Source organism: Schistocerca serialis, chromosome 11, assembly GCF_023864345.2.
Source record: "Schistocerca serialis cubense isolate TAMUIC-IGC-003099 chromosome 11, iqSchSeri2.2, whole genome shotgun sequence".
In the NCBI taxonomy this organism is placed as follows: domain Eukaryota; kingdom Metazoa; phylum Arthropoda; class Insecta; order Orthoptera; family Acrididae; genus Schistocerca; species Schistocerca serialis.
Genome location: NC_064648.1, coordinates 59,880,177 through 59,893,228, shown reverse-complemented (window position 1 = coordinate 59,893,228; position 13,052 = coordinate 59,880,177). Strand labels below are relative to the sequence as shown.

At 43.6% G+C, this 13,052-nt stretch overlaps 1 protein-coding gene across 2 annotated transcripts in view; it reads left to right on the top strand.

The window, feature by feature from the left end:
- Window positions 1–12,934, top strand: part of LOC126427173 (uncharacterized) — a 161,515-nt gene extending 148,581 nt beyond the window's left edge. For both annotated transcript variants that reach the window (XM_050089400.1, XM_050089399.1), the window contains one exon: window positions 10,732–12,934. In XM_050089400.1, coding sequence (XP_049945357.1) covers window positions 10,732–11,360 — 629 coding nt within the window. In that variant the 3' untranslated portion in view covers window positions 11,361–12,934. The remainder of the gene's footprint in view (window positions 1–10,731) is intronic.
- Window positions 12,935–13,052: the final 118 nt, after the last annotated feature.

Sequence of the window (13,052 nt, the reverse complement as noted above, 5' to 3'; positions counted from 1 at the left end):
GACCGCTTCAGACAATCGAACTTGCAGGGGTTTAATTGGTAGTAAAGCGACTAATTAAGAAACTAAGATGGTCGAAAATGGTTACAACAGATAAAGAAGTAAGTTATCATAAGAATATGCGTATATTAGAACCCAGAACTCTAATACTGCAAAGAAGGGCCTTTACAAAATTTCAGCAGTTGCCAATAATTTACTGCAGACACTTATAAGCATAATACTGGCACACAAATGGAAATAGGCATTGTTAGCAAGTTAGTAAACAAGTAGACGTTTGGCGAATGAGAGACCCTTACGCCATCTGTTGCTAGACTGTGCTGCTCTCTGCAGCGTGTGTATAATTATGACTGAAACTGTAATGGACGCGGAGACAAACGTGTTAGCTGAAGTTAATGTTTCAATTCCTTAAAATACTAGCGAGTGGCGACAAGATATTAATGTGTGAGCAGAGACAAGAGCTTACAGACTTGAGTCGCATCCCTAACATGAAAGAAATTCAGTTTGGAACAACATTCAGTCTCTTTGAACGTCCACATATAGTCCAACAGATAATGATAACATCCCCATTCACCTTTCATTTTAACATCTAAAAGTCACCTACTCCAAAAACGAATCCTACTTAATCTTCAGCCACCCCAAAACATGAGCTTAAAACCTATACCTAACCTTATTTCGCCACATAACACATCAAGACAAAGCAGTAGCGTAGCATTCCATCCATATGTCTGTTCCATCAGCTCCAGCGAGATCGTCATCACTCACATGTTATCTCAATGCTACAACTATACCTTAATGAAAATTATTACAATCACATAACGCAATCCCATTCTCACTCTACACTCGGCAAAGCACAGGTAATTGATACAACATACCATCAAATGATGTTGCGAATGGGTGCTTGTGAGACATCTTGATACCAGCCTCTCATTCTACAGACCAAAAAATCCATGGGATTGGTGACACACATGAAGAAAACCACTACCACATTTTGCATAATCTGAACAATGCATTGAAAAGGATTCATTCTGTTCATTATCCTTTTGTCCATAACAAGCACATGCTGCGAAACAACCTCAACAAGCCAGACTCAGTGCCTCATATCTTAAAGATATCTTCATTGATCCTCATTGTTCCTAATGACTGCTCGGCAATTCGGTACATACAGTGTCGCACAAATACGACGACCACATCTTTTGCTCGCAGTTTAAAGTACCTGTCCATAACGCCACAAAGCGAATTAAATATAGCATTTACAATACAAGACTAAAACGCCACATTCCAGAAAATGTTGATGAGACGCTGCTCATGACTCCATTACTTTCAACCATCTTAAAAAAAACTCTTATTTCCTACTAGCTCTAGTAAAGTTGTGTGATGTCATACTGTATGCAAGTTTCTATCCCTGTGACTTAAGAGTAGCGTCCCTGGATACTAATCAAAACGTCCTGGGACACAGATTCGAACATTGCTACTGCTTAAATTTAGAAAATAATCTTCAATAAATCAGTAATGGTGCAGGGGCGGACAGAGTTTCAGGACGCTCTTTTGCCCTTGGCATGGGTAACTGCTCCTAAAAGCCTGAAGAGTCAGCAGTGTTCAAAGGCATGAGCATGCAGAGTGTAATGGAAACCACTGATCTGTATCCACAGGGCATGTGGCCTGCAATTGAAAAGTGTTATGATGACCCCTCCATTCGCGAAATATTCCAGACTAGTCCCCCATTCGGAACTGTGGGAGGAAATTGCCAAGGGGCAGGTGTCCCACTGAATTATGTTTGCTGTATAGCTCCTTGTCCTACAGATCACGCTTCTTTTGTCACTGTAAATCTTACTCAACAGCATATCTTCATCTGCTTCAATAATTTCACCTCATGGTGTAGCCTCTGCTACATCATAATCAATTATGTTAAAAACCCAAGGAATTATTACAATAAATACCACCAATCATTTCTATCTCCTTAACTTCCACGATGGCATGGTTGTGTGGTGGCACTCGCATCGGAGGTAAGATGGTTCCAATCCAGGTGATAGAAGATATTTCCGTCTCTAGCATTTCATCTAGCTCTACATCTACGTGATTTCTCTGCTGTTCACAACAAAATGCCGGGAAGGGGGTTCAGTGAACCACCTTCATGCTGTCTCTCTACCATTCCACTCTCGAACGGCACGCGGGAAAAATGAGCACTTAAATTTTTCTGTGCGAGGCCTGATTTCTCTTATTTTATCGTGGTGATCATTTCTCCCTATATAGGTGGATGCCAACAGAGTGTTTTCGCAATCGGAGGAGAAAACTGATGATTGAAATTTCATGAGAAGATCCCGTCGCAACGAAAAACGCCTTTGTTTTAATGATAATACAAAACGACCTGCCCTTCTTTGTACTTTTTTGATGTCATCCCTCAGTCCCACCTGATGCGGATCCCACACCGCACAGCAATACTCCAGAATAGGGAGGACAAGCGTGGTGTAAGCAGCCTCTTTAGTAGACCTGTTGCACCTTCTAAGTGTTCTGTCAATGAATCGCTGTCTTTGGTTGGCTCTACCCACAATATTATCTATGTGATCGTTCCAATTTAGGTTATTTGTAATTGTAATCTGTAAGTATTTAGCTGAATTTACAGCCTTCAGATTTGTGTGAGTTATCACGTAATCGAAATTTAGCTGATTTCTTTTAGTACACGTGTGAATAACTTCACAGTATTCTTTATTCAGGGTCACTTGCCACTTTTCGCACTATACAGATATCTTATCTAATTTGTTTTGCAAGTCGTTTTGATCATCTGATGACTTTACAAGACGGTAAATGACAGCATCATCTGCAAACAATCTAAGACGGCTACTCAGATTGTCTCCTATGTCGTTAATATAGATCAGGAACAATAGAGGGCCTATAACCCTTCCTTGGGGAACGCCGGGTATTACTTCTGTTTTACTCGATGACTTTCCGTCTTTTACTACGAACTGTGACCTTTCTGACAGGAAATCACGAATCCAGTCGCACAACTGAGGCGATACTCCGTAGGCACGCAATTTGGTTAGAAGACGCTTGTGAGGAACGGTGTCGAAAGCGTTCTGGAAATCTAAAGATATGGAATTAATTTGTCATCCCCTGTCGCTTTCACTCATTACTTCATGAGTATAAAGAGCTAGTTGTGTTTCACAAGAACGACATTTTCTGTATCCGTGCTATGTGTCAATAAATCGTTTTCTTCGAGGTACTTCGTAATGTTCGAATACAGTATATGGTCCAAAACCCTACTGCAAATCGACGTTAGTGATATAAGCGTGTAATTCAGTGGATTACTCCTACTTCCCTTTTTGGATATTGGTGTAACTTGAGCAATTTTCCAGTCTTTAGGTACGGATCTTTCTGTGAGTGAGTGGGTGTATATAACTGCTAAATATGGAGCTATTTTATCAGCATACTCTGAGAGGAACTTAACTGGTATACGATCTGGACCAGAGGTCCTGCCTTTATTAAGTGATTTAAGCTGCTTTGTTATACCGAGGATATCTACTTCTATGTTTCTCATCTTGGCAGTTGTTCTTAATTAGAATTCAGGAATATTTACTTCGTCTTCTTTGGTGAAAGAGTTTCGGTAAACCGTGTTTAATAACTCTGCTTTAGTGGCACTGTCATCAGTGACTTCACCGTTGTTATCGCGCCGTGAAGGTACTGTTGCGTCTTACCAGCGGTGTGCTTTATATATGACCAGAATCTCTATGCGTTTTCTGCCAGATTTCGAGACAGAATGTCGTTGTGGAAATTATTAAATGCATCTCGCACTGAAGTACGCGCTATATTTCAGACTTCGGTAAAACTTGGCCAATCTTGGGGATTTTGTGTTTTTTTTAAATTTGGCATGCTTTTTTCGTTACTTCTGCAACAACGATCAAACCCGTATTGTGTACCATGGGGGGTCAGTACCATCACTTATTAAATATGAGGTTTATATCTCTCAATTCCTGTCGATACTATCTCTTTGAAAACATTCCACAACTTTTCTACACTTACATGATCAGATCTGAAGGAGTGAAGACTGTCTCTTAAAAGGCGTTAAGAGCATTTTTATCAGCTTTTTAAAATAGATATACTTTGCGTTTCTTTTTGATGGTTATAGATGTTGCTAAACGGTCAAGTATGCTTTCGCAACCATTAACGCTTCGAGTGGGCTCGTGAACTAATTGTTCAAATTAATTTTCTGAGAATGCATTCAGTACAATTTCGGATGACGTTTTATGCCTTCCGCCAGCTTTAATCGTATAATTTTTCCAGCATATCGAGGGTGGATTGAAGTTACCACAGACTATAACTGTATGAGCGGGGTTCAAATGGCTCTGAGCACTATGGGACTTAACATCTATGGTCGCCAGTCCCCTAGAACTTAGAGCTACTTAAACCTAACTAACCTAAGGACATCACACACATCCATGCCCGAGGCAGGATTCGAACCTGCGACCGTACCGGTCACGCGGTTCCAGACTGAAGCACCTAGAACCGCACGGCCACAACGGCCGGCTATGAGCGGGGTACTTATTTGAAATGAGACTCACGTTTTCTTTGAACTGTTCAGCAACTATATCTTCTGAGTCGGGGGGTCGGTAAAACGATCCAATGAATAGTTTAATCTGACTGTCAAGTATAACCTGTACCCATACTATTTCACATGAGCTCTCCACTTCAATTGCGCTACAAGGCCAACTACCTCTGACAGCAATAAATACTCCACCACCAACTGTATTTAATTTATCTTTGCTGAACACTGTTAGATCACTTGAAAAAAATTCGGCTGAACTTATTTCTGGCTTTAGCCAGCTCTCTCTACCTACAACTATTTGAGCTTCTATTAGGGCTTGGAGCTGTGGTTCTTTCCCCAACGCAGCTACGACAATTTACAACTACAATACCAATCGTTTCTACACCTACCTTACTGTGTTTTACCTGCTCACTTTTAGACGGACGTCCCTTCTGTGGTTCCCTGAGACATTATAACCTAAGAAACCGCCCAGTCTCTTCCACACAGCCCCCGCTACCCGTGTAGCCACCTCCTGTGTGTAGTGAACTCCTGACCTATTAAGCAGAACCCGGAAATCCACCACCCGATGAGGCAAGTCAAGGAATCTGCAGCCTACACAGTCACAGAACCGCTTGAGCCTCTAATTCAGACCCTCCACTCGGATCTGTACCAAAGGACCACAGTCGGTTCTATCGACGATGCTGCAGATGGTGAGCTCTGCCTTAATCTCGGAAGCAAAGACTGGCAGTCTTTACCACTTCAGCTAGCTGCCCGAAACCAGACAGAATCTGCTCCAATCCAAAGCGACACACGTCATTGCTACCGACCTGAGCCATCACCTGCAGATGGCAGCACCCTGTACTCTTCATGGCATCTGGAAGCACCCTTTCCACATCCGGAATGACTCCCCCCAGAATGCACACGAAGTGCACACTGGCTTCCTTCCGAACCTTGGCAGCCATGTTCCTAAGGGGCCCCATTACGCGCCTAACGTTGGAGCCCCCAACTACCAGCAAACCCACCCTCTGTGAATACCCAGACATCGTCAGCCACAGATAACACCCGAAACCTGCTCTTCAAACGAACCAGGGAGCCCTACGATCGGCCCCTCGGAATGTTTTTCGCTGCCTGCCAGACTTTGGAACGATCTTCCACTCGACCATGGGTGAGGGGTCAACCACAGTGCAGGCAGTACCCAGGGTGGTCACAGCAGTGGACCGATCGGAGGACACGTGAGACGTGCTCAACGTCCCTCGCATCCCGCGTTCGGTCCCCCACAGTGGCGCCCCTTGGCAGCAGCCTCAAGCTGTGTGACGGAAGCCAATGCAGCCTGGAGCTATGAGCAAAGGGTCGCCAACTCAGCTCGCACCTGTACACAACAATCACAGTTCCTATCCATTACTGCAGTCACTCCTGTTTGAAGCTCGGTGTACTCGCCTTATTAGCAGCAGGAAATCGAAGTGCTCTCTCACTGACTGTCTAACTGACATTCAGTTGTTCTAACCAAGCAAACAAAAGCCTGTACGATACGAGGGTCGATAGCAACGGCGGTACTGTATACTACACTGTTATTGAAATAAAATGCTGTAAGCACTTGAACACACAAGAAATTACAAAAAATAAACTAGTAACTACACAGATAACTGAAAATAAGTCACTCCTGTTTGAAGCTCGTAAAAAATATGTAACAAGCGGATGGTGCACTTGCCTTATTAGTAGCAGGAACTCAGGGTGCTCTCTCGCTGACGGTCTAACACCAGTAATGGGAGGGGGGACGCAAGCATAAAGTTTCTCATCACCGGGCCTTGCGTCAGTGTTCTACATTAAATTACCTCTCCTCAGTGTATCATGACATGTGGGCCTGAGACAATGTTGAAGGTGACACCTGTGGTGTCCACGATAATCGCCTGCAGCTAATCGTCAATCGATCGTCACAGAGATGCTGTACGCCTAAGCAGCATCACCAGGCACCAGTGAGAAAGAAACAGTGAGCCACTCCTCCTGTACTTTTGAGGCATCACACACGACAAGTTTCTCCAGCTCTGCCAGCGCCTGGTACGAGTTCTGTCAGAGACCAGCCTGAGTTCTGTCTATGAGAGTATCAACAGTTCAATGATGACAGCAGAGAAGTGACAAAGTTCAACTTCTGCCTTCAGAGTGCAGTGTTGGTGTAACGTCACTCAGTCAAGCCTAGACCAGGCATGCATGTACAGAGAGTCGAGGGCCAACAATAGACACATACTTGTCCCAGCTGCAGTAACCGTTCAGTGTTCATCATCTGCAGACTGGCGGTGTAATGCCACTCAGTGTTTTTGCAGTTCCTGAGTATTTGAACCCCAATTAATACCACACATGCTCATACAGCCACAGCCAAAAGGAGATAAAGATAAGTGTATTGCTTTCCAAACAATAAGGCGTTTTGTCCATTGACTGTTTCATTTATCTACTTGTAAATTTATTAAAAGCATACACAACAACATGCGTGTCAGATGTGGATATTAAGCTATTAACGCATCCACACCTATACTGAACAGATAAATTAGAGTTACAGTTCTCTCACAATACGAGAACAGTGCCCAATTAGGTGGAGGAAGATAAGCGTTTACAGTAAGGCGGCGGACCTGCTGCTCCAGTTCTCTTTGCTGACATGGGCAGAGGACTCTCACTTTCTTTCTCATATCTTGGAATAATCATGCATCCCCAACCTACAACAAACTCAAATCAAGAAAACAGCAAACTCGACAATGTGGGGATTCCATCATTCAACCATCCTCTGTACTTGGAACAACCCACTGGTTGAGGCAATGCTGTGGTAAGCTGGTGTCTCCAAACTTGATTTTCGACCAAGTTTAGTTTCTCTGTGATGTCCCTCCACAGCTTAAGGTGAATGATACGGCGGTTCCTTTGGATGGACACAACTGCCCTGCTTCCCCATTCTTCCCAATTCTGGGTTATGCTCTGTCTCTAATACCTGTTTCATCAACAGGATGTTAACCCCTTATCTTGTTCCTTGCTTCGTCTTTCCAAAAGCCTTAACTGCCCAATGTTACTTCCACCAATAGAGCTTAGATCTCAGCATTCTCAAAATTTTACCATTCCTTAGAGTCTTAGAACACCTTTGCATTCTGTATCGTCTTTTGCGTCTCACACGCAACCTCTACCAGCTGATTAGATTGCCCTCTCTTCTGAAGATCCTCAAAGTTTGTCACAAATTGTATACGTTCCATAAACTTGGGGATCAAAAGCAGATTGTTCTCGCCTATCCTCTGCATACCCAGGCTTCTGCTGCGCCTATACCAACGTGTCATATCTACCCTCCATTTGCCCCCCTTCTGTATCCTATTCCAGCGAAACGTCAGCTGGCTGTTTCTTCTTGTACCAGAACAGTATGTAGACAATTACTCATCCAACCAGCTATAATCCTAGCGTCTATGTCTCTTCAGTATGTCGATTTTCCCGCTTCCAGCCTCCTGACCACCGTAATCTCTGCCTCACACCTCACTCTACCCACATCAACTTCTCAATCTTACTTCCCGGCCCACTCCAACACCTTGAAATATATACACCCTTTCTGACCTGCACCAGCTTCATGCTGTATTGCCCTCATAGTAGTTATTGGGAACTGACTTCCAATGACTTGCCAGATGCACTAGCTTTATCCTCATCACAGCACCATCATCAACTTCAATGTACGTGTTTTTTTAGAGACGCTATGCCTTTTTTTAAACCTATCATTTTATTCATTCTAACCGTAAAAACTATACAGGCATTTCTAACCTGGATAGGCTGAAGAGCAGCAACGTGTCTGCAGCTTGCCCACCACCCAATTGTGTGGTGGGAGTGAAGTAAGTAAAAAAAAAAGTTAAGTGTCTACATCAAAGTCGTATATTCGGCCTTTCACAGAATCTGCCTGTGTATAAGACTCTTTCGGAACTTATTCGTCTTACTGGGTCTACATTTGCGCTCAACATGCCAATGAACTATATACATTGGATGATGTATAGCGTATCAGTATCATTCTTCTTTGATTTGTACTCTGAACATGAATAGTGCTCGAGGAAAACAACTATCAGGACTTCTCAGATTGCAGTCGATAAAGCTGTCCTCAAGCTGAGGCCTGGTTTGGTCACCACAGTGCTTTGCGAGCCATTGTTCTACTGCAGGTTGTGGTCACTCGCCGTCTTCCTACTTTTGAACTAACTATCCCAGTTAATAATTGTGGGACACAGTTGATTATTGGGTCTCCGAACAGTTCTGCAGTTCCAACATTTTCGATTTCGATAAAACAGTGTCAAAGGTGAAAGAAGTGATAAGTGACAGAAGGAATCTCGGAAGCAATGCCTGAATCCCAAGTCTCTGGGGTTGTAATCCCACATTCATCCACTCAGGAGCCGAGGCATATATGTCCAATTGCGTTTATTGCTGCATTATTATCATCACACAAGAGACAGGTGAGACGATGTAATTACATTTTTCTGGGTGTCTTTGAATTTATGCTAACAGAATACTAAGAGTAACCGTTCATTGCGGTAAAGGTACTCCCTAAATCGTAGGGCTTTTCCTCGACATTCTCGCGTTAGCGAAACAAATTGGTGACAAATCTGCTCCATCACTTTTCTTTACGCTGCGTGATGGGGTCACTAAGTTCACGGAGAAAAGCGAAATATCAGAAAGACGAGAATTCAGCCTGCATCCTCTTTCTTTGTACAGCATGCCCATATAGTTATGTCAAAAGAGTATGTTCTATATTTACGTACTTGGATATAAAAAATACGTATCCAGCCGATCTGTATATGGAAGGGCACACCTTACACAGAGATCTATGTGTCTCGCTGTACCCTCTGCTTTATTGTGGATCGTCCTTGTAATTCTGCTTAGAAAGACTTCCTCAACACTTGCGTCAATTTTCCATTGATCTCCTAACGTTGAGCCACATGGGACTTAATTAATGATCATACTGAGTTACTGGCGTGGTAAGATCTGAAATCTGTCATGCCCATTTCCAAGGGTTGTAGAGGTGGTAATATTGGGATATAGTGGTCACCTGTTTAATGTGCTTCAAATGTTGCAGAACAGCACACAATCCGAGGTCAAATTGTTGATTAAGGAACCCACACACCTCAGTAACAAAACGTGACCCAAGCTCCTTCCTGCTACAACCACACACGATCTGTGACTGCATTGTCATGGAGCTGAGGTACTGGGCTTTTCTGTTGTACAGAGAAATGAAAGTTCCCATTCATGTAAGCTTCAAAATAATGTGGTCCTAACAGGTATTGTAATCACACAATGGCCCACATAAGATGAGGTGGGTTCCTTACCAACTCTTGCTGATAATGAGTATTTCCCTTAGACAAGAAAACAATATTTTTCCTGAGCAAACTCTTATATATGGCACATTTATAAGTAAGCAACACTCTTGAGCGAGGCATGGCAGAAGTTGTCACAACGAAGTACCGTAGGCTACAAATTGTTACTCCATATCTTTGTCAGATAATTCCGTAACAAACACCGCCCTAAATCCTTTCGTATTCAAATTTTTTCAGTGTGGTTGTGCATTGTTCAGCAAGATGCCTGAAGTCGAAGTACTCTTTTGCAAACGTATTTCATTGGAGACTGCTCATCTGATTAAGAGACATGACACATGTTTCCTCTCACTTTTTATTGCTTCAAATACGTGACCTGTCTTTGAGACAGCCTGAAAATACAGGACATTTATCTCAATCAGGACGGGCTGCTTTACGAGGTGGACCGTGGCAAACGGTCTCATCATGCCTTTCATAGTTCTTACTAATGCAGGGGTTCATGCACCCACAGCTTCGCCACTAATGTCTCCTTTACAATATAACTGCTGCTCCATGGATTCGGAACTCAAAGACTGCAGCGCTGAAACAAAAATATAATTCTGATAACATTGTTTTTTTGGCCATCTTCAAAACAGGAATATCAATAAAACCTATTTACTTCCTCATTTTTATTAAGAGCGTTAGAAGGACTATTTGGACACCCTGTAGATGAAATAGACTTGCATACTTAACAATGATGTCTATTATTGTCAATACTCTTAACTAGTGTTGGCTTGTCGCCGTACATAATTCTGGGTAAATGCTCCAGGATAATTTAGGAAAACAACGCCCAATTTCATCATCCAGATAAGGCCTTGGATTCAGCTACCTGCAGTGTATGGGCACCACTTACTTGCTGTCAATTTTTTGCAGACGAGGAGTGGCAGCTGGAGGACAGAAGCAGCGCTACACTCTCCGTGGACACTGACTGCGTGCAGCTGTTGGCGAACGCCCTGGACCACCCCACGTGTCCGCTGGAAGACCTGCCTCTGGAAGCGGTTAAGCAGCGCGAGCAGTGCCGTGTGCAGCTGTGGGACGACGTGGTGCAGAGGTCGCCCCACATACCCGTCACAAGCTACCTGGCCTACACACAGAGGGTGAACGTCAACCTCTGTCTGCTGGCCTGGATGGCAGTCAACTCGTACAGCATTTGTCAGGGCGTCCCGTTTAGTATGATACAGTCCGTGCATGATGCTCGCTGCTATTTCGATAGACCTGACGATCAATCGTGTCTGCAATCGAACGCTACAGATGCCATCTGCTCTGTTTCAGGAGCTATTCTGTTGCTGAAGTGCCGCGATTTTTCCTCCTTTAAGCATTTCCATAATTGTACGCTCATTTATTTCCAATTTCTATCGAGCGATCGTACTAGCAGCATACTGCATCAAAAGCTAACAGAAGAAACACTGAACTACAAAAACAGTTTAAATAACGCTACCTTAAAATACAAGGATTTCAAAATCGACAGCTTGAAGCCTTTAGAAATCTCATTAAAATGGTAAATATTACTTTCCGTTTTTCGACTGCCGGAGTATACATGTACCTTCCCCAGTTACGTTACTTGCCTGTAAAGATACTCTTGTCCTTTCAGATCACGTGTATAATCCAGATCCTGTGTTTTGAGGTCATGTATCGTATGGCAGATTTCCCTGACTTACCAACAGCAGTGCTGATAGACAGCGCCCTCACACTTCTCAGCTGTATCTGGCTAAACTCATTCTGCTACCAGATGTATGCTTGTGTTCGTCATCTCAGGCTTCCAAACGACCTGCTACCTTCTGAAGTAAGCAAGTTATTCTGTCGTCAGGTGTTGTATGTGTTAATACCGTGGAGTATAGTATGTGTGGCAGCTGTTGCTTTGGAAAAGACGAGTAAATATTACCTGATCCACAGTCGTGTGTTAGTCCTTGTGGGGACTTCACTGTCAGTGGCTTTCAATTTGGTTTTTCTCTGCCTGGTTGGATACATGTACCTACGAACTCGGTATTCATTGCGGCAACTCAAAATTGTTGATAACACTAAATTTGCCTCAAAGAAGGAATGTCTTTTTATGTCAGTTAAGACCGTTATTTTAAGTGGAATAGGAATTATTATTAGAATTGGGTTCCACCAGGCTCAAGGGATAGCGCAGTTAGTGTATAATGTACATGTAGCGACAATGGTGCAAGGACCAGTGCTCTTCGTCTGTTTCGTTTGTAATGCAACGACGCTCCCCATAGTGAAGAACAGGGTACTGGCATGGTGGAACCCAAATAGCATCCCTGCTGGGCTAAAGCTGTGTTCAGCAGCTGAGAGGAATCTAGCCAGGAGAAACAATGAACAGTCTCTGGTTGCAGAATCCTCTCTGTAGCCTCCTTCAGTATTTTTCGCAAGTAACTGTCTTGACAGTAGTCTGCATTAAAGCCAGCAATAAAAATTGAATCTACCTGATATGACAATATTAAACGTCATTAAATGTGATGTAGTACAGCCAGTACTTCTCTTTCCTTATGTCTTCTTCATTTATAACTGCATGCTTGCTTGCAAGTGGTAACCTCTGTCTACACATTCTAACGCACTGAGATTACTTACTAGAATTGTTGGGAAACGCTTTGTGTACCCAAAAATATCTGGTACCGTGCACCGCGGAATTTGAATCCCCGCCAGACGTCATGGACGTCGAAGACCCCTAGAGGTCTCTGCACCATCGCGCCGTAAGCTGTGGCGGCGCTCGCCCCCTGGCCCGCATTTAGCGTGAGGGCGCCACAGTGGAACACGTGGTTGCACCGGCCAATAGCGGCGTCCTCGATAGAGTACTTAAGCGCCTGCCTCTCGCTCAGCCAGCCAGTCTAACATTGCGTACATCTCTGGACATAACGCCTCGTCTTAGACAGCGTATTTACTTTCGTGTTTTGTTTACGAGTGGACGTGGTTGTTTAGTTAGGTTTTCTTGACGCTGTTGTCTCGCTGTTGTTGTTGTCGTAAGGTCTTTCTTTGGTTGTGTCCAACCTCTCCGTTGTGTTGTTGTTCGCGGGCCGCTCCGCAGGTCCCGCCGCATTTTCTGTCACTTCAACCCCGTGACTGTTCTGGTCACCGTTGCAACAATATATATATATATATATATATATATATATATCCCAGAAATGCACCATTAGCATGGTAGATGGTGCTGACGAATTAAAGTTCCACTGACCACTTGCTGTGTGTTCCTTGTA